Source organism: Megalobrama amblycephala, linkage group LG11, assembly GCF_018812025.1.
Source record: "Megalobrama amblycephala isolate DHTTF-2021 linkage group LG11, ASM1881202v1, whole genome shotgun sequence".
Lineage (NCBI taxonomy): Eukaryota > Metazoa > Chordata > Actinopteri > Cypriniformes > Xenocyprididae > Megalobrama > Megalobrama amblycephala.
This window is the reverse complement of record NC_063054.1, coordinates 11,442,021-11,465,706: the sequence shown is the minus strand read 5'-3', so window position 1 is coordinate 11,465,706 and position 23,686 is coordinate 11,442,021. Positions and strand designations below refer to the sequence as shown.

The 23,686-nt window shown below is 44.4% G+C and overlaps 2 protein-coding genes across 3 annotated transcripts in view; one reads left to right on the top strand and one right to left on the bottom strand.

The window, feature by feature from the left end:
- fkbp10a (FKBP prolyl isomerase 10a) overlaps positions 1-12,700 on the top strand; it is a 203,181-nt gene extending 190,481 nt beyond the window's left edge. For both annotated transcript variants that reach the window (XM_048206146.1, XM_048206145.1), the window contains one exon: positions 11,577-12,700. In XM_048206146.1, the coding sequence (XP_048062103.1) occupies positions 11,577-11,765 (189 nt within the window). In that variant the 3' untranslated portion in view covers positions 11,766-12,700. The remainder of the gene's footprint in view (positions 1-11,576) is intronic.
- Positions 12,701-14,874: 2,174 nt separating this feature from the next.
- The window catches only part of LOC125278730 (7-methylguanosine phosphate-specific 5'-nucleotidase A-like), a 75,765-nt gene continuing 66,953 nt past the window's right edge, over positions 14,875-23,686 (bottom strand). Inside the window, exons 6-7 of the mRNA XM_048208076.1 lie at positions 15,329-15,529; positions 14,875-15,242 (exon numbers count right to left, since the gene is read on the bottom strand). Of these exons, the coding sequence (XP_048064033.1) occupies positions 15,135-15,242; positions 15,329-15,529 (309 nt within the window). The 3' untranslated portion in view covers positions 14,875-15,134. The remainder of the gene's footprint in view (positions 15,243-15,328; positions 15,530-23,686) is intronic.

The window sequence follows — 23,686 nt, the reverse complement described above, 5'->3', positions numbered from 1 at the left end:
GAGGGAGACATACAAAATGTGCAGGGCTAGTGGTACTCCAGGACAGGTTTAAGAACCACTGTTTTAAGTAACCGAATCCATCTACTGTCCAGACTATCCCTTAGGGGGAGACATATGTAGCTTTGGTTATGAAAAGCAGCAGCATCTCTGATAGTTCCCTTTCAGTCAGTCACGTACAACGTTACGTCAGAAGTGAACCAACGAATTGGGGATTGCTTTGAGAGACAAATCTATTCCGAGTGTAAACTAAATGAGCCAATGGACATTGGCATGCAAACTTTGCATCCGACGCTCCGCCCCGCCGTGTGGGCATAAATAAGAAGTGCCTGCCTCGCATATTTGCTTTTCGCTTCGGAGCTAAGCTTTTCTAGTGTTTCCTGCTCTGCTCTGTTCTCTATAATGAGTCCCTTCTTTGGGAGAGAAGCCTCTTCAAGTTGGTGTTGGTGTGACGGTACTTTCAGCGGTGGCCGTGGTCTCATAGCTTTTAAAAACAGCTATTAAAAACAGCTATTTTCACAGCTCTTGAGAGTGCGCCTTCAAAGAGAGTGCTGATCATTCAGCTTGTGAAGAGGTTGCACCTTCGTTGAATGGTGCTCTTCCCACTGGGAAGACCCCCTATGATGTCCAGTGCTTTCCTTCCTGCAAAAGGGGTTGGAGCAAAGGCTGTCTCTCTCCACCCTGAAAGTGTATGTAGCTGCAATACAGCAAATCACGATGCGGTTGATGGTAAGTCTCTTGGAAAGCATCACCTGATCATCAGATTCCTCAGAGGTGCCAGAAGGTTGAATCCTCCTCGTCCTACCTCGATTCTCTCTTGGGACTTGTTTTTGGTGCTTACGGCATTTCAGAGACCACCCTTTGGTCTCTGAAATGCGCTGCAGCGGACTCACTGACTGGAGCGGATTCCCTGGCTGGAGCTGACTCACTGGCTGGAGCGGACTCACTGGCTGGAGCGGGCTCTGGAGCGGACTCACTGGCTGGAGCGGACTCACTGGCTGGAGCGGACTCCCTGGCTGGAGCGGGCTCTGGAGCGGACTCACTGGCTGGAGCGGGCTCTGGAGCGGACTCACTGGCTGGAGCGGGCTCTGGAGCGGACTCACTGGCTGGAGCGGACTCCCTGGCTGGAGCGGGCTCTGGAGCGGACTCACTGGCTGGAGCGGACTCCCTGGCTGGAGCGGGCTCTGGAGCGGACTCACTGGCTGGAGCGGGCTCTGGAGCGGACTCACTGGCTGGAGCGGGCTCTGGAGCGGACTCACTGGCTGGAGCGGGCTCTGGAGCGGACTCACTGGCTGGAGCGGACTCACTGGCTGGAGCGGACTCACTGGCTGGAGCGGACTCACTGGCTGGAGCAGGCTCTGGAGTGGACTCACTGGCTGGAGCGGACTCACTGGCTGGAGTGGACTCACTGGCTGGAGCGGGCTCTGGAACGGACTCACTGGCTGGAGCGGGCTCTGGAGCGGGCTCTGGAGCGGGCTCTGGAGCGGACTCACTGGCTGGAGCGGACTCACTGGCTGGAGCGGGCTCTGGAGCGGACTCACTGGCTGGAGCGGGCTCTGGAGCGGACTCACTGGCTGGAGCGGGCTCTGGAGCGGACTCACTGGCTGGAGCGGGCTCTGGAGCGGACTCACTGGCTGGAGCGGACTCACTGGCTGGAGCGGACTCACTGGCTGGAGCGGACTCACTGGCTGGAGCGGACTCACTGGCTGGAGCGGGCTCTGGAGCGGACTCACTGGCTGGAACGGACTCACTGGCTGGAGCGGGCTCTGGAGCGGGCTCTGGAGCGGACTCACTGGCTGGAGCGGACTCACTGGCTGGAGCGGACTCACTGGCTGGAGCGGGCTCTGGAGCGGACTCACTGGCTGGAGCGGGCTCTGGAGCGGACTCACTGGCTGGAGCGGACTCACTGGCTGGAGCGGACTCACTGGCTGGAGCGGACTCACTGGCTGGAGCGGGCTCTGGAGTGGACTCACTGGCTGGAGCGGACTCACTGGCTGGAGCGGGCTCTGGAGCGGGCTCTGGAGCGGACTCACTGGCTGGAGCGGACTCACTGGCTGGAGCGGACTCACTGGCTGGAGCGGACTCACTGGCTGGAGCGGGCTCTGGAGCGGACTCACTGGCTGGAGCGGGCTCTGGAGCGGACTCACTGGCTGGAGCGGGCTCTGGAGCGGACTCACTGGCTGGAGCGGACTCACTGGCTGGAGCGGACTCACTGGCTGGAGCGGACTCACTGGCTGGAGCGGGCTCTGGAGCGGGCTCTGGAGCGGACTCACTGGCTGGAACGGACTCACTGGCTGGAGCGGGCTCTGGAGCGGGCTCTGGAGCGGACTCACTGGCTGGAGCGGACTCACTGGCTGGAGCGGACTCACTGGCTGGAGCGGGCTCTGGAGCGGACTCACTGGCTGGAGCGGGCTCTGGAGCGGACTCACTGGCTGGAGCGGACTCACTGGCTGGAGCGGACTCACTGGCTGGAGCGGACTCACTGGCTGGAGCGGGCTCTGGAGTGGACTCACTGGCTGGAGCGGACTCACTGGCTGGAGCGGGCTCTGGAGCAGACTCACTGGCTGGAGCGGACTCACTGGCTGGAGCGGGCTCTGGAGCGGACTCACTGGCTGGAGCGGGCTCTGGAGCGGACTCACTGGCTGGAGCGGGCTCTGGAGCGGACTCACTGGCTGGAGCGGGCTCTGGAGCGGACTCACTGGCTGGAGCGGACTCACTGGCTGGAGCGGACTCACTGGCTGGAGCGGGCTCTGGAGCGGACTCACTGGCTGGAGTGGACTCACTGGCTGGAGTGGACTCACTGGCTGGAGCGGGCTCTGGAGCGGACTCACTGGCTGGAGCGGGCTCTGGAGCGGACTCACTGGCTGGAGCGGGCTCTGGAGCGGACTCACTGGCTGGAGCGGACTCACTGGCTGGAGCGGACTCACTGGCTGGAGCGGGCTCTGGAGTGGACTCACTGGCTGGAGTGGACTCACTGGCTGGAGTGGACTCACTGGCTGGAGCGGGCTCTGGAGCGGACTCACTGGCTGGAGCGGACTCACTGGCTGGAGCGGACTCACTGGCTGGAGCGGGCTCTGGAGTGGACTCACTGGCTGGAGTGGACTCACTGGCTGGAGTGGACTCACTGGCTGGAGTGGACTCACTGGCTGGAGCGGGCTCTGGAGCGGACTCACTGGCTGGAGCGGGCTCTGGAGCGGACTCACTGGCTGGAGCGGGCTCTGGAGCGGACTCACTGGCTGGAGCGGGCGGGCTCTGGAGCGGACTCACTGGCTGGAGCGGGCTCTGGAGCGGACTCACTGGCTGGAGTGGACTCACTGGCTGGAGCGGGCTCTGGAGCGGACTCACTGGCTGGAGCGGACTCACTGGCTGGAGCGGGCTCTGGAGCGGACTCACTGGCTGGAGCGGGCTCTGGAGCGGACTCACTGGCTGGAGCGGACTCGCGGGCTCTGGAGCGGACTCACTGGCTGGAGCGGACTCGCGGGCTCTGGAGCGGACTCACTGGCTGGAGCGGACTCACTGGCTGGAGCGGGCTCTGGAGCGGACTCACTGGCTGGAGCGGACTCGCTGGCTGGAGCGGGCTCTGGAGCTGACTCACTGGCTGGAGCGGGCTCTGGAGCGGACTCACTGGCTGGAGCGGACTCACTGGCTGGAGCGGACTCACTGGCTGGAGCGGGCTCTGGAGTGGACTCACTGGCTGGAGCGGATTCCCTGGCTGGAGCGGACTCACTGGCTGGAGCAGGCTCTGGAGCGGACTCACTGGCTGGAGCGGGCTCTGGAGCGGACTCACTGGCTGGAGCGGGCTCTGGAGCGGACTCACTGGCTGGAGCGGGCGGGCTCTGGAGCGGACTCACTGGCTGGAGCGGGCTCTGGAGCGGACTCACTGGCTGGAGTGGACTCACTGGCTGGAGCGGGCTCTGGAGCGGACTCACTGGCTGGAGCGGACTCACTGGCTGGAGCGGACTCACTGGCTGGAGCGGACTCACTGGCTGGAGCGGACTCACTGGCTGGAGCGGACTCACTGGCTGGAGCAGGCTCTGGAGTGGACTCACTGGCTGGAGTGGACTCACTGGCTGGAGTGGACTCACTGGCTGGAGTGGACTCACTGGCTGGAGCGGGCTCTGGAGCGGACTCACTGGCTGGAGTGGACTCACTGGCTGGAGCGGGCTCTGGAGCGGACTCACTGGCTGGAGTGGACTCACTGGCTGGAGCGGGCTCTGGAGCGGACTCACTGGCTGGAGCGGACTCACTGGCTGGAGCGGACTCACTGGCTGGAGCGGACTCACTGGCTGGAGCGGACTCACTGGCTGGAGCAGGCTCTGGAGTGGACTCACTGGCTGGAGTGGACTCACTGGCTGGAGTGGACTCACTGGCTGGAGTGGACTCACTGGCTGGAGTGGACTCACTGGCTGGAGCGGGCTCTGGAGCGGACTCACTGGCTGGAGCGGGCTCTGGAGCGGACTCACTGGCTGGAGCGGGCTCTGGAGCGGACTCACTGGCTGGAGCGGGCGGGCTCTGGAGCGGACTCACTGGCTGGAGCGGGCGGGCTCTGGAGCGGACTCACTGGCTGGAGCGGGCGGGCTCTGGAGCGGACTCACTGGCTGGAGCGGACTCACTGGCTGGAGCGGACTCACTGGCTGGAGCGGGCTCTGGAGCGGACTCACTGGCTGGAGCGGGCTCTGGAGCGGACTCACTGGCTGGAGCGGGCTCTGGAGCGGACTCACTGGCTGGAGCGGGCTCTGGAGCGGACTCACTGGCTGGAGCGGGCGGGCTCTGGAGCGGACTCACTGGCTGGAGCGGGCGGGCTCTGGAGCGGACTCACTGGCTGGAGCGGGCGGGCTCTGGAGCGGACTCACTGGCTGGAGCGGGCGGGCTCTGGAGCGGACTCACTGGCTGGAGCGGACTCACTGGCTGGAGCGGACTCACTGGCTGGAGCGGGCTCTGGAGCGGACTCACTGGCTGGAGCGGGCTCTGGAGCGGACTCACTGGCTGGAGCGGGCTCTGGAGCGGACTCACTGGCTGGAGCGGGCTCTGGAGCGGACTCACTGGCTGGAGCGGGCTCTGGAGCGGACTCACTGGCTGGAGCGGACTCACTGGCTGGAGCGGACTCACTGGCTGGAGCGGACTCACTGGCTGGAGCGGACTCACTGGCTGGAGCGGACTCACTGGCTGGAGCGGGCTCTGGAGCGGACTCACTGGCTGGAGCGGGCTCTGGAGCGGACTCACTGGCTGGAGCGGGCTCTGGAGCGGACTCACTGGCTGGAGCGGACTCGCGGGCTCTGGAGCGGACTCACTGGCTGGAGCGGACTCGCGGGCTCTGGAGCGGACTCACTGGCTGGAGCGGACTCACTGGCTGGAGCGGGCTCTGGAGCGGACTCACTGGCTGGAGCGGACTCGCTGGCTGGAGCGGGCTCTGGAGCTGACTCACTGGCTGGAGCGGGCTCTGGAGCGGACTCACTGGCTGGAGCGGACTCACTGGCTGGAGCGGACTCACTGGCTGGAGCGGACTCACTGGCTGGAGCGGGCTCTGGAGTGGACTCACTGGCTGGAGCGGATTCCCTGGCTGGAGCGGACTCACTGGCTGGAGCAGGCTCTGGAGTGGACTCACTGGCTGGAGTGGACTCACTGGCTGGAGCGGACTCACTGGCTGGAGCGGACTCACTGGCTGGAGCGGACTCACTGGCTGGAGCGGACTCACTGGCTGGAGCGGACTCACTGGCTGGAGCGGACTCACTGGCTGGAGCGGACTCACTGGCTGGAGCGGACTCACTGGCTGGAGCGGACTCACTGGCTGGAGCGGACTCACTGGCTGGAGCGGGCTCTGGAGTGGACTCACTGGCTGGAGCGGATTCCCTGGCTGGAGCAGACTCACTGGCTGGAGCAGGCTCTGGAGTGGACTCACTGGCTGGAGTGGACTCACTGGCTGGAGCGGGCTCTGGAGCGGACTCACTGGCTGGAGCGGGCTCTGGAGCGGACTCACTGGCTGGAGCGGGCTCTGGAGCGGACTCACTGGCTGGAGCGGGCTCTGGAGCGGACTCACTGGCTGGAGCGGGCTCTGGAGCGGACTCACTGGCTGGAGCGGGCTCTGGAGCGGACTCACTGGCTGGAGCGGGCTCTGGAGCGGACTCACTGGCTGGAGCGGACTCACTGGCTGGAGCGGACTCACTGGCTGGAGCGGACTCACTGGCTGGAGCGGACTCACTGGCTGGAGCGGACTCACTGGCTGGAGCGGGCTCTGGAGCGGACTCACTGGCTGGAGCGGGCTCTGGAGCGGACTCACTGGCTGGAGCGGGCTCTGGAGCGGACTCACTGGCTGGAGCGGGCTCTGGAGCGGACTCTGGAGCGGACTCACTGGCTGGAGCGGGCTCTGGAGCGGACTCACTGGCTGGAGCGGACTCACTGGCTGGATGGCTTGAAGGATGAAGGAAGCCTTCTTCCTCCTCCTCCTCCTCTTACATAGGTGAAGCAGAGGCTTAGTGCCCACCTCCTCTGTGGCCTCTGGAACGGATTCACGGACTGGAGTGTGCAAACTGACTGGAGCGAACTCATTGGTTGGAGTGGGGTCTGGCTGACCCGGTGTGGCCGACCCGGTGTGGCCCACTTACCCCGAAGTTCGAGATAGTGGACGAACCCCCAAAAGTCCAGGTCTCCCAGTCCATCCATCTCCCACAGAGGTAACGAGTTATCCAGGCAACCATTCAAAAGGTCCATTAAGGAAGCATCATTATATCACAGCCCTACCGCCAGGGTCCAAAACGATTGTGCAAAGCCTCCTACCTCCACCCCCTGTTGTCTCAGGGTCGTCAAATTTTCGAGACGAGCCATCCGCTCCTTTACAGTAGCCGGAGGAGTAATTCGAATACCCATCCTGCTGGATCAAGTATTGATGGAGGTTTCTGTCATGTTAAATCACGGAGACAACAGACAGATCCATGTGCAGGGTTGTTTAATGGGTAATCCAAAATCGTGAGTCCAGAAACAGGCAAGGGTCAAAAATCCAAAAGGCAGTCAAACAGAGAACAGGAAACAAACAACAAAACTGATAATCAGAACTGAAACCTCCATGACAAAAGCAGAAACAAACAGGGTATAAATAGACAGACACTGATGAGGAAACACAAAACAGCTGGGTGCAATGACATGGGATAATGAGTCCGGGAAGTGCGTTATGGGTAATGTAGTTCACAAGTGGGGTGAGACACAGTCCGGGTTGGAGTGCCCTCTAGTGGCAGACAAGGGCACTCCCAGTAATGATCATGACAAATAGTTCAGCTAGTGTAATTGGAGAGTCTAAAGGGTTCTGGTAGTCTTTGATAGTCGACTCTAAAACACAGTTTTTCGTATATATATCAGTGGTGTGCAGTGGTGTTCTGAAATGAGGCACATTTTTTATTTATTTATGAATCAATGTAAATTGTGCATTACTCTTAATGTTGACACATCTTCCTTGTTAAATGAACATTACTTAACATTACATCAAAAAGAAACCAAATACAATTCTATTTTGTAATTTTACATTAACAATGTATTGTAATAAATGTTCTATTTATCAAAACCAAGTCAATCTCATCAAATTAGTGTTTTAAGCATTTCTACATTCATTCCAAAATAATAACTAAAGACAATAATAATTTAAACAATATATTTTATTTGTGTATTGATGTTTTTCTTTTTAATAGTCAACTTAGGCTATTTTGGATCATCAGTCATGCTCCATAAACACCGTCTGTCACAGACACAAATTGTATTTTTAATTTCACCAAGCTAATTGCACTAAAAACCCCCGCAGTCATCATGCTTTCAGTCCATTTCAAGTTTGATTTTGATGTGACATAAAGCATGAAATCTAACTGGGTGATCTGTTTACTTGCTTTTCAATTAGCCTTCCCATTGATGCCATCATTTGTTCATTCAAACTGACGCGCGGAACGTGCACGTAAACAAGAGGCGGGATTTATTGCACAAACCAATCATATCCAGTCATAACCAATTACATCCAATCATAGCGCGATGGAGACATTGCCTCCTCTCACGTGACTTTCCCCCATTCATTCTCAATTACCCCCCACAAAACCCACCGCACGCCGAGGGTCTAATGGTTTTCTATTTTCTAATGGTTTTCTCTTCTATGAGAGCAAAAGGGAGGCATGACTCCTGCTGTAACTTTACCTGCAGGTGTCTCTGTTGGGCAGTGTTCCTTAAGAAACACGAGTGACTTGTGCTCTTTTTAATGTCATAATTTGTAATATTTGTGTTGTTTTATATGTAATATGGATTATTTTCTCATCCTTTTTTTTTTTTTTTTTTTTTTTTTTGAGGAGGCACTGCCTCCCTTGCCTCCTCAGGGGAAACGCCCCGGATATATTATACAAACCTGATTCCAAAAAAGTTGGGACACTGTACAAATTGTGAATAAAAAAGGAATGCAATAATTTACAAATCTCATAAACTTATATTTTATTCACAATAGAATATAGATAACATATCAAATGTTGAAAGTGAGACATTTTGAAATGTCATGCCAAATATTGGCTCATTTTGGATTTCATGAGAGCTACACATTCCAAAAAAGTTGGGACAGGTAGCAATAAGAGGCCGGAAAAGTTAAATGTACATAAGGAACAGCTGGAGGACCAATTTGCAACTTATTAGGTCAATTGGCAACATGATTGGGTATAAAAAGAGCCTCTCAGAGTGGCAATGTCTCTCAGAAGTCAAGTTGGGCAGAGGATCACCAATTCCCCCAATGCTGCGGTGAAAAATAGTGGAGCGATATCAGAAAGGAGTTTCTCAGAGAAAAATTGCAAAGAGTTTGAAGTTATCATCATCTACAGTGCATAATATCATCCAAAGATTCAGAGAATCTGGAACAATCTCTGTCCATAAGGGTCAAGCCCGGAAAACCATACTGGATGCCCGTGATCTTCGGGCCCTTAGACGGCACTGCATCACATACAGGAATGCTACTTTAATGGAAATCACAACATGGGCTCAGGAATACTTCCAGAAAACATTGTCGGTGAACACAATCCACCGTGTCATTCGCCGTTGCCGGCTAAAACTCTTTAGGTCAAAAAAGAAGCCATATCTAAACATGATCCAGAAGCGCAGGCGTTTTCTCTGGGCCAAGGCTCATTTAAAATGGGCTGTGGCAAAGTGGAAAACTGTTCTGTGGTCAGATGAATCAAAATTTGAAGTTCTTTTTGGAAAACTGGGACGCCATGTCATCCAGACTAAAGAGGACAAGGACAACCCAAGTTGTTATCAGCGCTCAGTTCAGAAGCCTGCATCTCTGATGGTATGGGGTTGCATGAGTGCATGTGACATGGGCAGCTTACACATCTGGAAAGGCACCATCAATGCTGAAAGGTATATCCAAGTTCTAGAACAACATATGCTCCATCCAGACGTCGTCTCTTTCAGGGAAGACCTTGCATTTTCCAACATGACAATGCCAGATCACATACTGCATCAATTACAACATCATGGCTGCGTAGAAGAAGGATCCGGGTACTGAAATGGCCAACCTGCAGTCTAGATTTTTCACCCATAGAAAACATTTGGCACATCATAAGGAGGAAGATGCGACAAAGAAGACCTAAGACAGTTGAGCAACTAGAACCCTGTATTAGACAAGAATGGGACAACATTCCTATTCCTAAACTTGAGCAACTTGTCTCCTCAGTCCCCAGACGTTTGCAGACTGTTATAAAAAGAAGAGGGGATGCCACACAGTGGTAAACATGGCCTTGTCCCAACTTTTTTGAGATTTGTTGATGCCATGAAATTTAAAATCAACTTATTTTTCCCTTAAAATGATACATTTTCTCAGTTTAAACATTTGATATGTCATCTATGTTGTATTCTGAATAAAATATTGAAATTTGAAACTTCCACATCATTGCATTCTGTTTTTATTCACAATTTGTACAGATTTGGAATTGGGTTTGTATGTTATATCTATCTATATATCTCTATATATATATCTATATATCTATATCTATATATCTATATATATATATATCTATATATATATATATATATATATATATATATATCTGTGTATATATAACAATATATACGTATACATATGCTGTATTTTTTTTTTTTAGAACTGAGAGATTACTGTGACTGTGTACTGTAATTATACTGTATGTGTAAGTAGTATAAAACCCTGTTGATGATTTTAGGATGCAATTTCTAAAGCTCCTGTTTATATTATCCCAAGATTCTGATTGGTGTGTTAACATTTTTGCTACTGAATGTTTACTGATGGATAAATGTGTGCTTAAGTGTGACACTTGGGTTAATTAAATTATGTGTTTGTGTTTTCTGAATGAGAACATGGTTAAACCACTGTAAAATAAGGGCATTTTTGTGTAGTTTTTTGCAGAAATCATTAAGAAAATTGGAATGTGTGTGAAAACAAGTGAAATGTGTTTATAGTTTTGAGAAATGTGTCATTGCTTTTAGAATTGAATAAATGGTTTGGGAAATTGTGACAAACGTTATAGTGTGTTAGCAATCGAGAAAAACTGTAATAATTTCTTGGACTGGCTGATACTGTCAGGGCTTAGTGGTTATAATGACTGCACGAAGACGAGATCAAACAAAAACAGTTTTTAATAAATACAAGAAAATTAGGAGATTACATGAAGTTACAGTATAACACAACCAAATAAAGACAGCACGGAACAATAAACAGAGAGAACTCGGTTTAAATACACAGGGAGAGTAATCAAGGTAAAACAGAACAGGTGCAGGAACTAAAAAAAAAATAATCAGGAAAACTAACGATGACTGGGAACTCAGGCAAAACAAGCACAGGAAAGAGCGAAAACAAAAATAAAAAGGAGCATGCACGATACAGTTAGTTACATTATAAATGATTCTAAGACACCTTGTATTAGATCCAGTCTTACTGGATCATACAGCATATGCAGGAAATGTAATATCCAGCTGAATACTTGACCCAGTCTTAATAGCCAGGGATACTAGATCCACCATTTCATTGTTTATATAATAAAAATATATAAATAAAATCAAGAGTGTTACAAAAGGCAACAAAAAAGGAAACAATGTGGTACAAGAAGGTGGAAAAGGTGATTCAAAGAAAAAAAATAAAATAATTCATAGTATTTACTAATGTAAGGACTCACATGAGAGGGAGGAGGGACATGGGCTGCGACCAAACCAAAAAGATAATCAAAACAAAACAAGCCTAACTCATGTTTACCCTCTACATTGACTAGCAAGACATACAAAAAAAAAAAAAAAAAAAAAAACATTAAAAGAAAATCTTCAATGACGCCTATCTACACTCTCCTCTACAGTACAGGGTAGCATCCTGTTTTTTTAACTGTTGGTTATCAGTTGGGCTGCTATCAAGATGTTCATGCAAATTGAGTCAGTCTCTGTCTACTGTGCGCAAGAATCAAGATGTCTAATCAAGTCAGCATACAATTAAACAGATCCCTGCCTATCACACAAATACTAAGTGTGAATACAGAGATCTTTGTGACTAGTATGACTTGTAACATATCTGATTATCAAATGATTTATTTTGTTTTTTTCTTCTGCAGTTCTCAGCATTTATTATGCTACAGGTGGCTGAAGGCAGAGGCCGCATTCATCCAGGAATGGACAGTGATACCATCCTAAAGAACATGTTCAAAAATCAAGATCGCAACACAGACGGCAAGATAACTGAAGATGAACTGAACATCATAGTAAATGAGGAAAAGGAAGTACCTATACATGAGGAGCTGTAAGGGCAACAAACCAGAGAATAGGATGTATAAAAAGTATTGTTTTTTTGTTGTTGTTTGTTTGTTTTTTTAAATATCAGGTTTTTGTAATTCAAGTGTAATTGGCTGAATAAGGCCCTGATCAGACAGAACATGTTTTTCAGGTTTGAAAATGCGAGGCACCGCACTGCCATTTTTTTTGGTTGACTTTTATCATTTACAAATAAGCAGTGTGCTGTTTTTTTATGTTGCTAGGCAACAACCAAATCAGGATCAAGGATTATCAAGCACTATAGGATCAAGGATTACAGCAAAAGCGCGAGGGTGAGATGTACAAATATGCATCTCCTCCATTATTGCAGTCGATGGACGTTCCAAGCAACTGTAAAGTTTCATCACCACAATGGAACAATGGGGAAAAAAAACGCAAATGACGCCAGATGCTCTTCTGCTCAGAGTTGTTGTTTTTTTTCAACTTCAGGTCCTCAGAGCACTCCTACAAATACGAGGGGTGCAGCAGGCAGCTAAACGCGAAGGTGCAAATAAGGCACCTCTCACTGAAAAAGAAAAAAAAATGTTCTGTCTGATCGGGGCCTAAGTTATAACGTTATTTTAATGACAAAAGTTGAGAGCACACTATTGTGACACATCCATGTAAAGCTTGTTTTATACTTGCTGCATCCGCATGAGCGTGAAGGTGGGCACGGAGAAAATGACGTCATCATGTTGCACGTTGAGTGCACGAGACCCCAATTCGCCTGCCTGTGTGCACGTCATTTTTTTGTAACTTTGTGCGAGGCTCCGCATCCGAAGATGCATGACTTTGAGCCGATTCTAGCCGAGCAGGTACTTCTGCACCAGCATGTTTACCAGCACCCAGTTTGCGCTTGTCCAAATTAATTGCTTACATTTACAAAATGAGCCTGCAATAGCAGAAATAAACTTTTTAACTTTTTAAAGTAAAGGTCCATGTTTAATAAAAATGTTAAAGTCCCCCTGTGGTCAAATATTTTATTTCGTAAAACTCATCTTTGATCACCAAAATGACATATTTAAAAAAACAAAAAAAAAAAGAAAGTGAAAAAAATTTCTTCATGCCTTAAAATAGCTTGTAAACCCTTGTCTCATTTAATATGCACAGATCTATGAATATGCAAATTAGCCCCGCCTCCACTTGCTCAGCCGTTTTCCTCTGTGAACACGCTAATGGATGTTTGACTTTTTCGTTGCTTTTAGTTTTCAGATTTAAAAAAAAAAACATTCAGATGAAATCCTGAAGGCGCCGGTGTCTTCTCCGTACATAATACAAATGCACATCCTTGAATGAGCATGAACTTCCATCATATTTACTTGAACTTATCAGGTAGGCAAAGATTTATAATGGACTGAATAGCTCTCTGAACTTGACGTGCGAGGACACACTGACTGAATATACACACGAATCACGGTCACACGCACACGCTCAGAGCAATATTGTTTTAGCTATGTTTATAGTATTAAAATATTTCGAAGGACAAAAACGTGAACTTTATTGGCTTTACTTCAAGTTAGCTGTCACTTTACTTAGCGCGAGCCCCTATGCGCTCGCACACTTGGCACAGCCCTTGCGACGGTTCTGTCTTTAATATGGATTAATATAGATAGCCTTTTGCTTGACTACGTTATCAAACAGCTAATAATGTGTTGCTAATGTTACACACACCGTTCCTGTTCTTCATCTCAGACAGAGTCAGACAGCTGTCTTCTAACAATCACTATCCTTACAAACGCTTTGAACAACTCAGAACGTCGCTGGAGAAAGGCTTATAGTTCATCATAACATCGTAATAGACATAGTATATTGATAAATCTACACAATTTTTCATATCAACAGAAAATTTAACGGGATAAACTGGCTTCTGAGATTTTCGGTTTCCGAAGGTGGAGCATACATGAATATTTTCTCAGATAAAATGTCGTAATGTAACGAGTTTATTCTCAATATTTTATCTCGACTTTTTTCTCGAAATTTAACAACATTTTTCTCATAATTTAACGAATTTGTTCTCGTAATTTAACGACTTTTTTCTCGTAATTTAATGACTTTATTCTCAACATTTTATCTCGACTTTTTTCTCGTAATTTAACGAGTTTATTCTCAACATTTTATCTGAACTTTTTTCTTGAAATTTAACGAGTTTTTTCTCGTAATTTAATGAGTTTATTCTCAACATTTTATCTCAACCTTTTTCCCGAAATGTAACAACTTTAATCTCGAGATGGTTTTATTTTTTTTATTATTGCTTGGCCCTAATCCTCTTCCGTATCGTTCAGAAAGGGCGTTGATGGACCGTTGAAACACATGCAGCAGATGCTAATGAATGTAGCCAAGGCTATAATATGATTTACATCTCACAGTGTTCTCGAAATTTAATGAGTTTATTCTCGAAATGTAACGACTTTTTTTCTCGAAATTGAACGGCTTTTTTCTCGTAATTTAACGAATTTGTTCTCGTAATTTAACGACTTTTTTCCTCGTAATTTAATGACTTTATTCTCAACATTTTATCTTGACTTTTTTCTCATTATTTAACGAGTTTATTCTCGTAATTTAACGACTTTTTTCTCGTAATTTAATGACTTTATTCTCAACATTTTATCTCGACTTTTTTCTCGAAATTTAACGACTTTTTTCTCGCAATTTAACAACTTTAATCTCGAGATGTTTTTATTTTTTTATTATTGCTTGGCCCTATTCCTCTTCCGCAGTGAGATAGATTCTGTGAATACATTATTAAGTTCATGAACCCCCAATGAAGTACACTTAGAGCAGACCAATCTGCATTATCGTTTCTATGACCTAAATTATTTTCACAAACACTCTTCGAATTCTCTAAACTGAGGAAGTACATGTGTCAGACATAGCATCATATATAACAGATATTAACCCTTTGGAATAATTATTTGTCTAATATCTCTTTTCTTAAGAACAATTTCCACTCAACCTGGTCCCATTCCCCTATTTTACCATTTTTAAAACAAGACATGTCATTAAATATGTTTAAGGTAGAGACAAACAAGTTCCTCTATTTTGTCATTGTCACGTATGCACAGACTCATTAAATACATACAAACCTCACAAGGAACTGCCACCTCCACTAAAATACTTGATTTATTTGGGTGAGTAAAGAGTGAAAAGAGAGAATGGAGGAAATTAGAGCACATGAAGAAAGAATAAAGTTATGAGCTATAAAGATCAATTTATCCTTTGATCTTAACTCAAGGAAGGAACGTGTAGTATAATGGAGATACCAAGTTTGACAATAGACAAAAACATTCCAACCCTTTACAAAAAAGGAACAAAAAATAAAATTATTGAGTCTGTCCTTATCTTGGAGATCTAAACAATATAGTTCATTGTCCCGTGATGTATAGCAGAATGGCATTGGGAACATCCATGGTTTCATCTTTCTCCAGGATGATATCATAGGTGTTTAAGTATGACTGTCTCCTCTCATCCACCTAAGGAAAAAACAAACATTCATTAGAGCATTTTTCCTATTTTTTTTTTTTTTTTTTTTTTTAAGTACTGTTCCATTTTTTATTACCTTATCATTGAGGTATCCGATCTTCAGGATGTTTTTTAAGCCCAGGACTCCATCAGCCATGTTGAGATCCCCAAGGGAGTCTCCAAGCAACAGGACATTACAGCGGCTCTGGAGCTCTTTGAAGTGTTCAACATTGATCAGTGCTCCTTCCCGTTTGTTGTAGATGTGAATTAGCTCTCCTTTAAATGCTCGCAAAAAACCCTGCACAGCCATAGTTAAACCAGACGTTAATTAGTTAGTTACACTCTGTGTTGAGGAAAGTTACTTTTAAAAGTAATGCATTACAATATTGTGTTACTCCCTAAAAAATAACTAAATGTGTTACTTAGTTTTTATGGAAAGTAACAAGTTATGTTACGTTTTCTGGGCTGGGATTGCTTGATTGTTTTTTAATTTAAAAAAAAGTTATTATATTTTTGGCAAATGTAAAGGCCCTTTCACACCATAAGTGAAACAAATAAGCCTCAGGCTGAAGGAAATGCAAATTCACTCCTATACAATAGAGGGCACAACTCAGACAATAAAGTTCAGCACTCTTCAACAAAACAATAATAAAAAAAAATGAAACACAAATGTAATGTTTATCTAAAGTCATTTTTGCTGATTAGTATGGTTGAATTGGATCATCAAAGGTCAGCAGCAAAGACATTGGTTCACTGCGTAATATTATGAGTTTGCATTTCACTGTTTTTATTCATTTTGAGGAATACTGAATTTGTTTTTGTGCAAGTTAGATGAGTAAATGCCTGCTCACATTTAGCCTAGAACTACAATAACCATCATGTTTACACACAGCGCCTTGGCACTTACTCACAATTTCTCTCAACATGTGGACAGGAGAGCTGTTAGTCAATAAATGGGAAATCAATGTAATTTGCATTACTTACTTGAAAAAGTAACTCAGATATTTTGTTGTAAATTTAAAAATAATGTGTTACTTTACTAGTTACTTGGAAAAAGTAGTCTGATTACATAACTCACATTACTTGCGTTACTCCCAACACTTGTCACACTGATGAGCATTAACCTAATAATGTGATGTAGTGTTTTGAGATTTATGCTGTAATTTTTAGAAACAAATACCTGTATGCCAACCTTTAATGTTTCTGGTCTCCATCAGGCGTGTTTATACAATGATGACATTGATGGTTTCTCCACATTTTAGAATGGTTATGATAATTAAATATTTATCATGCAAAATTCCTTAGATTTTCAAAGCTCAGATGAGGGAAATATATATTTAAAGGGGGGCTAATATGCTAATAATACAAACAGGACTACTGCTTTACAGCCTATTCATTTATGTGGAATGGAAAAGGTAACAGGCAAATAAGCAACTGGATTCAACTTCGACTAGCGGTCACTCGATATATATTGTCAAGGATAATATCTTACAACACAGAGACACATTTTTTATTACTCAACAGGTGGGTAAGTTTTTTTTTTTTTTTTAACAGATAAGTTGCCATTTGTAGCTCTCTAACAGTTTATTGTAAAGCATTATCTATTATGAAGGGTCACTTTATTATGGTTGTTGTAGCTCTGTGCAGGAATTTATTTTAAAGGAAGTAACAATTCTATTAATGGAGTTAGGGCCTGTGCCTTGAGTGCGTGCTCTCCTGCATGTGATGTCATGTCATGTGTTTCTCTCTGTGTCTGATTGTTTAGGTCGCCCCGTGCACCTGCGTCTTGTTTTGAATGAGTGCTGATTAACTATATTAAGGACGCTGAAGTGGAGCATGGCAAGCGAAAGGAGATTCACCAGCAAACAAGCTTTATTGTCCTTATTTTGTTTTCCTTTTTCTTTGTGTTCTTTCTAAATTCTGGTTGTGTTAATTTTATACTTTGGAGTTGTCCCAGTGTTGCTTGTTTGTGTTTATTATCTTTGGTTAGTTATTTTAGAAACATCTTCGTTTTTTATGTTACATGTTTCTTTGTGTTATGTTTAGTTTCGTTATCTAAATAAATATTTTTGCATTGTATTTTGGATTGCGTGTCCTTCTTTATGTTGTGTTCCCCTTTCTGGCAAATTAAAATAGGGATTTGTAACAATGGATATAGCTACAGTAACATCTTCAGCTAGTCAGCTTGAGATCCTTTCCATAGTCATCCGCAGTGTTACACAGAGCTGAAGAGCAACCAAAACAATGTTCTTCCGCAAAATTAGGGATATGCCCGAAGCCAAATACCATGTTTGGAAAGGAAATAGTGCATTCTACGGAACCCCTAAAGGGAGCATGGTGTTGGAAAAATATGCGATGGGAGGAATATATATATTTTAATGCTTTTGCGTTCTTTCGCAATTATATAGATGGGTAATTATATTGTATATAATTTGCGTGCATCAGGGAGCCGCTATCATGTGGGGTATTTAAATTGCTTTTAAATGCACATAAATTGCAATTATGCATACTCTGTGTATAGAGAGTGCCAGTACTAACCACACATTTTCAAGATAAGATATTTGTCAATGCTCTATGTGTTGCACACCAAATTCTCTACATCATCCTGTCAGTCATCTCTCCTTACTATCTTCACATTATAATTGAAATCTGATGTATTTTATATATAACAACAAGATACACAGGCGACTGTCGTCACTCAATGCCTGGCTCTCTAAGTGGTGTCCGCAGAATAATATAGTGTTCATAGACAATTGGAAAAGTTTTTGGGGGAGACCTGATCTGTTGAAAAGAGACGGTCAATGTAAATGTAAATGACATGATCAGAGATCATAAACTAGATGTACTGTGTTTGACAGAAACCCATCTAAAACAAGATCATTACATTACTTTAAATGAGTCTACACCCCCAAGATTACTGTTATAAACATGGGCATCATATGGAAGGCAAATGAGGTGTTACTGTAATTTATAGTAATACAGTGGTGGTCAGAATTATTGGCACCCTTGGTAAACATGATCAAAGATGGCTGTAAAATTAAATCTGCATTGTTTATCCTTCTGATCTTTAATTCATAAAATTAGCAAAAATCTAACCTTTCATTGAAGAAAAAGAATTGAAAGTGGGGGGAAAGTCACATTATGAAATAAATGTTTATATCCAAAACACGTTGGCCACAATTATTGGCACCCTTTTATCCAATAGTTTTTGCAACCTCCTTTTGCCAAGAAAACAGCTCTGACTCTTCTTCTATAATGCCTGGTGAGTTTGGAGAACACCTGACAAGAGATCAGAGACCATTCCTTCAAGTCAAGTCAAATTTATTTATATAGCGCTTTTTACAATTGGTAATTGTTTCAAAGCAGCTTTACATATTAGGAGCACAGAAAAAAGAGAAGTGGTTAAAAATAAGCTGTACAAGCAAGCGTGGTAATATGTAACATATACAAGATGGTGCTACATTAAGCCAATGTCGGCTGACTCCCAGGGGTGGAAAAAACCCCCTAGGAGAAAAACCCAGCGTGCTAACACTGGGAAAAAAGTCCTAGGAGGGAAAAAAACCCTTGGAAGATATATAAAATATATGTAAATGGATATGGAGATCAAAATCTGAATTATACATTTTTATTATAGAGATTAAAAATAGATTATATATAAATATATGTAAGCGGATACGGAGATTTAAAAATCTGAATTATACACTGCGTTCCAAATTATTATGCAAGTGACATATCAGTAAGATTTCAGTACAATCAACATTCAGATTTTAGTTTTTCTATGAAAATGTTTGTTTGTTTATTTATCCATGTCTTTTTAGATAACTAGTATCAATCTCAGACAAAATAATTTGCCAGATCTATGAAAACCCTACTTAGAGGTTGTTCCACATTATTAAGCAAGTCACAGTTCTCATGCAATATGGGGAGAAAGAAAGATCTTTCTGAAGATGAAAAGCATGAAATGGTCCAATGTTGTGCAAAAGGCATGAAAACAACTAATATTGTGTGAAACTGAATGGAAATGATCAAATTATCATAGGATTTTTGAGTGATTTAGAGCACAGCAGAACTCGGTCAGATAAAGGTTTATTAATTAAAGTTCCTGTCAAAAAAATTAATTGTATTAAAAGGGTAGCTGTAAAAAAGCCAGTGTTGAGCAGCAAACAGGTATTTGAAGCTGCTGGTGTCTCTGGAGCTCTCCATGCAGGCTGGCAGTTGTGTATAAAGATGCATTTCAGCCACTCCAAACCAAAGCTCACAAAGAGAAATGTTTGCAGTGGGTTTAGAAATACATGAAGACTTATTTTTAAATATTTTTATTCACTGACTAATGCCATACTACAATGGATGGTCTAAATGGATGGATTTCTGGATGGTTGGACTGCTGTGACGTCAGCAGGGAGCTGGCGGGTGATGATTTGGGATGGAATGTTGGTAAGTGAGATGGAAGGTCCCTTTAGGGTCTCTGGGGGTATTAAAATGACTTTTGCAAGATATGTGGAGTTCATAACTGGCCATTTTCAGCTATGATATAAAAAGGAGGATAGTGCCTTCTGAAATACAATGCACAATGCACTTTCCCATGCTGCAAAAAAACACCACAGCTATAAAACTGTTTGAAAATGTATTTCTACACCCACTGTAAATGTTTCTCTTTGTGAGGTTTGGTTAGTGGTGGCTGAAATGCATCTTTACGCACAACTGCCAGCCTGCATGGGGAGGTTCTTGAGACTCCAGAGACACCAGCAGCTTTAAATACCTGTTTGCTGCTCAACACTGGGTTTTTTTTATAGCTGCCCTTTTAATACAATTCATTTTTTTGACAGGAACTTTCCTTAATAAACCTTTATCAATCTTTATCTGACCGAGTTCTGCAGTGCTCTAAATCACTCACAAATCTTATGATAATTTGATAATTTCCATTCAGTTTCACACAATATTAGTTGTTTTCATGCCTTTTGCACAACATTGCACCATTTCATGCTTTTCATCTTCAGAAAGATCTTTCTTCCTCCCCATATTGCATGAGAACTGTGACTTGCTTAATATTGTGGAACAACCTCTAAGTAGGGTTTCCATAGATCTGGCAAATTATTTTGTCTGAGATTGATACCAGTTATCTAAAAAGACATGGATAAATAAACAAACAAACAAACATTTTCATAGAAAAACTAAAATCTGAATGTTTATTGTATTGAAATCTTACTGATATGTCACTTGCATAATAATTTGGAACGCAGTGTAGATGCAGCCAGAACTGGATCTGTAGGCCCATTGTCTCCTGGGCTACGTTGTAGTCAGGTCCAGACACAGGTTCTCCATCTGATCTGGATACGGCCTGGATACAGCACCCGGCAAACCTCAGGATAAGCAGAGAGACTGATATTACCATAGATGCCATTCTTATTCTGATGTACAGGTATATCTAGTGTTATAGGAAATGTTCTCGGTTCCGGCCGACCTAATTATTGCAATCCTTTAACGGATTTGAAAAATGTTAATGTATTGATAATGTGTTATGTGTATGCAAGAGCAAAGAGATGTGTTTTTAGTCTAGATTTAAACTGACAGAGTGTGTCTGCTTCCCGAACAATGCTAGGAAGATTGTTCCAGAGTTTAGGTGCTAAATAGGAAAAGGATCTGCCGCCTTCAGTTGATTTTGATATTCTGGGTATTATCAACTGGCCTGAATTCTGAGATCGCAATAGACGTGAAGGACTATAATGCACCAAGAGCTCGCTTAGATATTGGGGAGCTAAACCATTTAGAGCTTTATAAGTAAGTAGCAAGATTTTAAAATCTATACGATGTTTAATAGGGAGCCAATGTAATGTTGACAGAACTGGGCTAATATGGTCATACTTTCTGGTTCTAGTAAGAACTCTAGCTGCCGCATTTTGGACCAACTGTAGTCTGTTTAAAAGCCGAGCAGAACAACCACCCAGTAGAGCGTTACAGTAATCTAGTCTTGAGGTCATGAATGCATGAACCAACTGTTCCGCATTTGTCATTGAGAGCATATGTCGTAATTTAGATATATTTTTTAGATGGAAGGCGGTTTTACAGATACTAGAAACATGACTTTTAAATGAAAGATTGGTATCAAAGAGCACACCCAAGTTCCTAACTGAGGACGAAGATTTAATGGAGCACCCGTCAAGTGTTAGAGAGTATTCTTCATGCAGAATCTTTCCAGATCCTTCAGTTTCCCAGCTCCATGTTGGTGCTTCTTCTCTTCAGTTCACTCCACGCATTTTCTTTAGGGTTCAGGACTGGGAAGACCATGGCAGAAGCTTCATTTTGTGCTCAGTGACACATTTTTGTGTTGGTTTTGATGTTTGTTTTGGATCATTGTCCTGATGGAAGATCCAACCATGACCCATTATTGGATTTCTAGCAGGAAGCAGTCAGGTTTTGATTTTTTTATCTGTTGATATTTGGTATGATCCATGATACCATATATCTGAACAAGATGTCCAGGACTTCCAGCAGAAAAATAGGCTCACAACATTAAAGATCCAGCAGTATATTTAACTGTGGGCATGGGGTACTTTTTATCCATGTGTGCACCAAACCCATCTGGTGGGTTTGCTGCCAAAAAGCTCTTTTTTTAGTTTCATCTGGCCAAAGAAGCCAGTCCCGATTGAAGTTTCAGTATTGTCTGACAACTGAATATACTGGAGATTGTTTCTGGATGAGAGCAGAGAATTTTTCTTGAAAACCTCCCAAACAACTTGTGGGGATGTAGGTGCTGTTTGATTTTTTTTTTTTTTTTTACGCTTTCTGAGACTCAAGACTCAACTAATCTCTGCAATTCTCCAACTGTGATCCTTGGAGAGTCTTTGGCCACTCAAACTCTCCTCCTCACCGCGCATTAGGACGATTTAGACACATGTCCTCTTCCAGGCAGATTTGTAACATCTTTAGTTAATTGGAACTTCTTAATTATTGCCCTGATAGTGGAAATGGGGATTTTCAATGCTTTAGCTATTTTCTTACAGCCACTTTCTATTTTGTGAAGCTCAACAATCTTTTGCTGCACATCAGAACCAGTGGCGTGCAGTGGTGTTCTGAAATGAGGAGGCACATTTTTTTTATGAATCATTGTAAATTCATGTGCATTACTCTTAAAGTTGACACATCTTCCTTGTTAAATGAACATTACTTTACATTACATCAAAAAAGAAAAAGAAAGAAACCAAATAATTCTATTTTGTAATTTTACATTAACAATGTAATGTTCTATTTATCAAAACCAAGTCAATCTCATCAAGCATCAAGTGTTTTAAGCATTTCTACATTCATTCCAAAATAATAACTAAAGGCAATAATAATTTAAACAATATATTTTATTTGTGTATTGCGGTTTTTCTTTTTAATTGTCAACCTAGGATATTTTGGATCATCAGTCATGCTCCATTAACACCGTCTGTCACAGACACAAATTGTATTTTTAATTTCACCAAGCTGATTGCTCTAAAAACCCCCACAGTCATCATGCTTTCAGTCCATTTCAAGGTTGATTTTGACGTGACAAAGCGGTGATATCTAACTGTGACCTGTTTACTTTTCAATTAGTCTTCCGATTGACGCCATCATTTGTTCAGTCAAACTGACGCGCAGAACACGCACGTCAACGAGAGGCGGGATTTATTGCACAAACCAATCATATCCAATCATAATCAATTACATCCAATCATAGCGCGATGGAGACATTGCCTCCTCTCACGTGACTTTCCCCCATTCATTCTCAATTACCCCCCACAAAACCCACTGCACGCCGGGGGTCTGATGATTTTATATGGTTTCCTATGAGAGGAAAGGGAGGCATGACTCCTCTGTGTAACTTTACCTGCGGGTGTCGCTGTTGGGCAGTGTTCCTTAAGAAATACGCGTGACTTGCGCTCTTTTTAATGTCATAATTTGTAATATTTGTGTTGTTTTATATGTAATATGGATTATTTTCTCATCCTATTTTTTTTTGAGGAGGCACTGCCTCCCTTGCCTACTCTGAGGAAACGCCCCTGATCAGAACTATATTCTTTGGTTTTACTCATGTGATAAATGATTAAGGGAATTTGGCCTTTGTGTTTCCTCATGTTTATACTCCTGTGGAAAAAGAAGTCATGGCTGGACAATTTCATGTTTATGATCACCCTGGTGTGCTAAAACAAATGTAAATATGAATGGGAATATACTTCAGAGATATTTTACTCATAAAAAAATTCTAGGGATGCCAATAATTGTGGCCAACATGTTTTGGAGAAAAACATTTATTTCATAATGTGATTTCCCCCCACTTTCAATTCTTTTCCTTTAATGAAAGGTTACATTTTTACTCATTTTATGAACTAAAGATCAAAAGGATAAACAATGCAGATTTATTTTTACAGTCATTTTTGATCATATTTACCAAGGGTGCCAATAATTCTGACCACCACTGTATTTCCAGTAT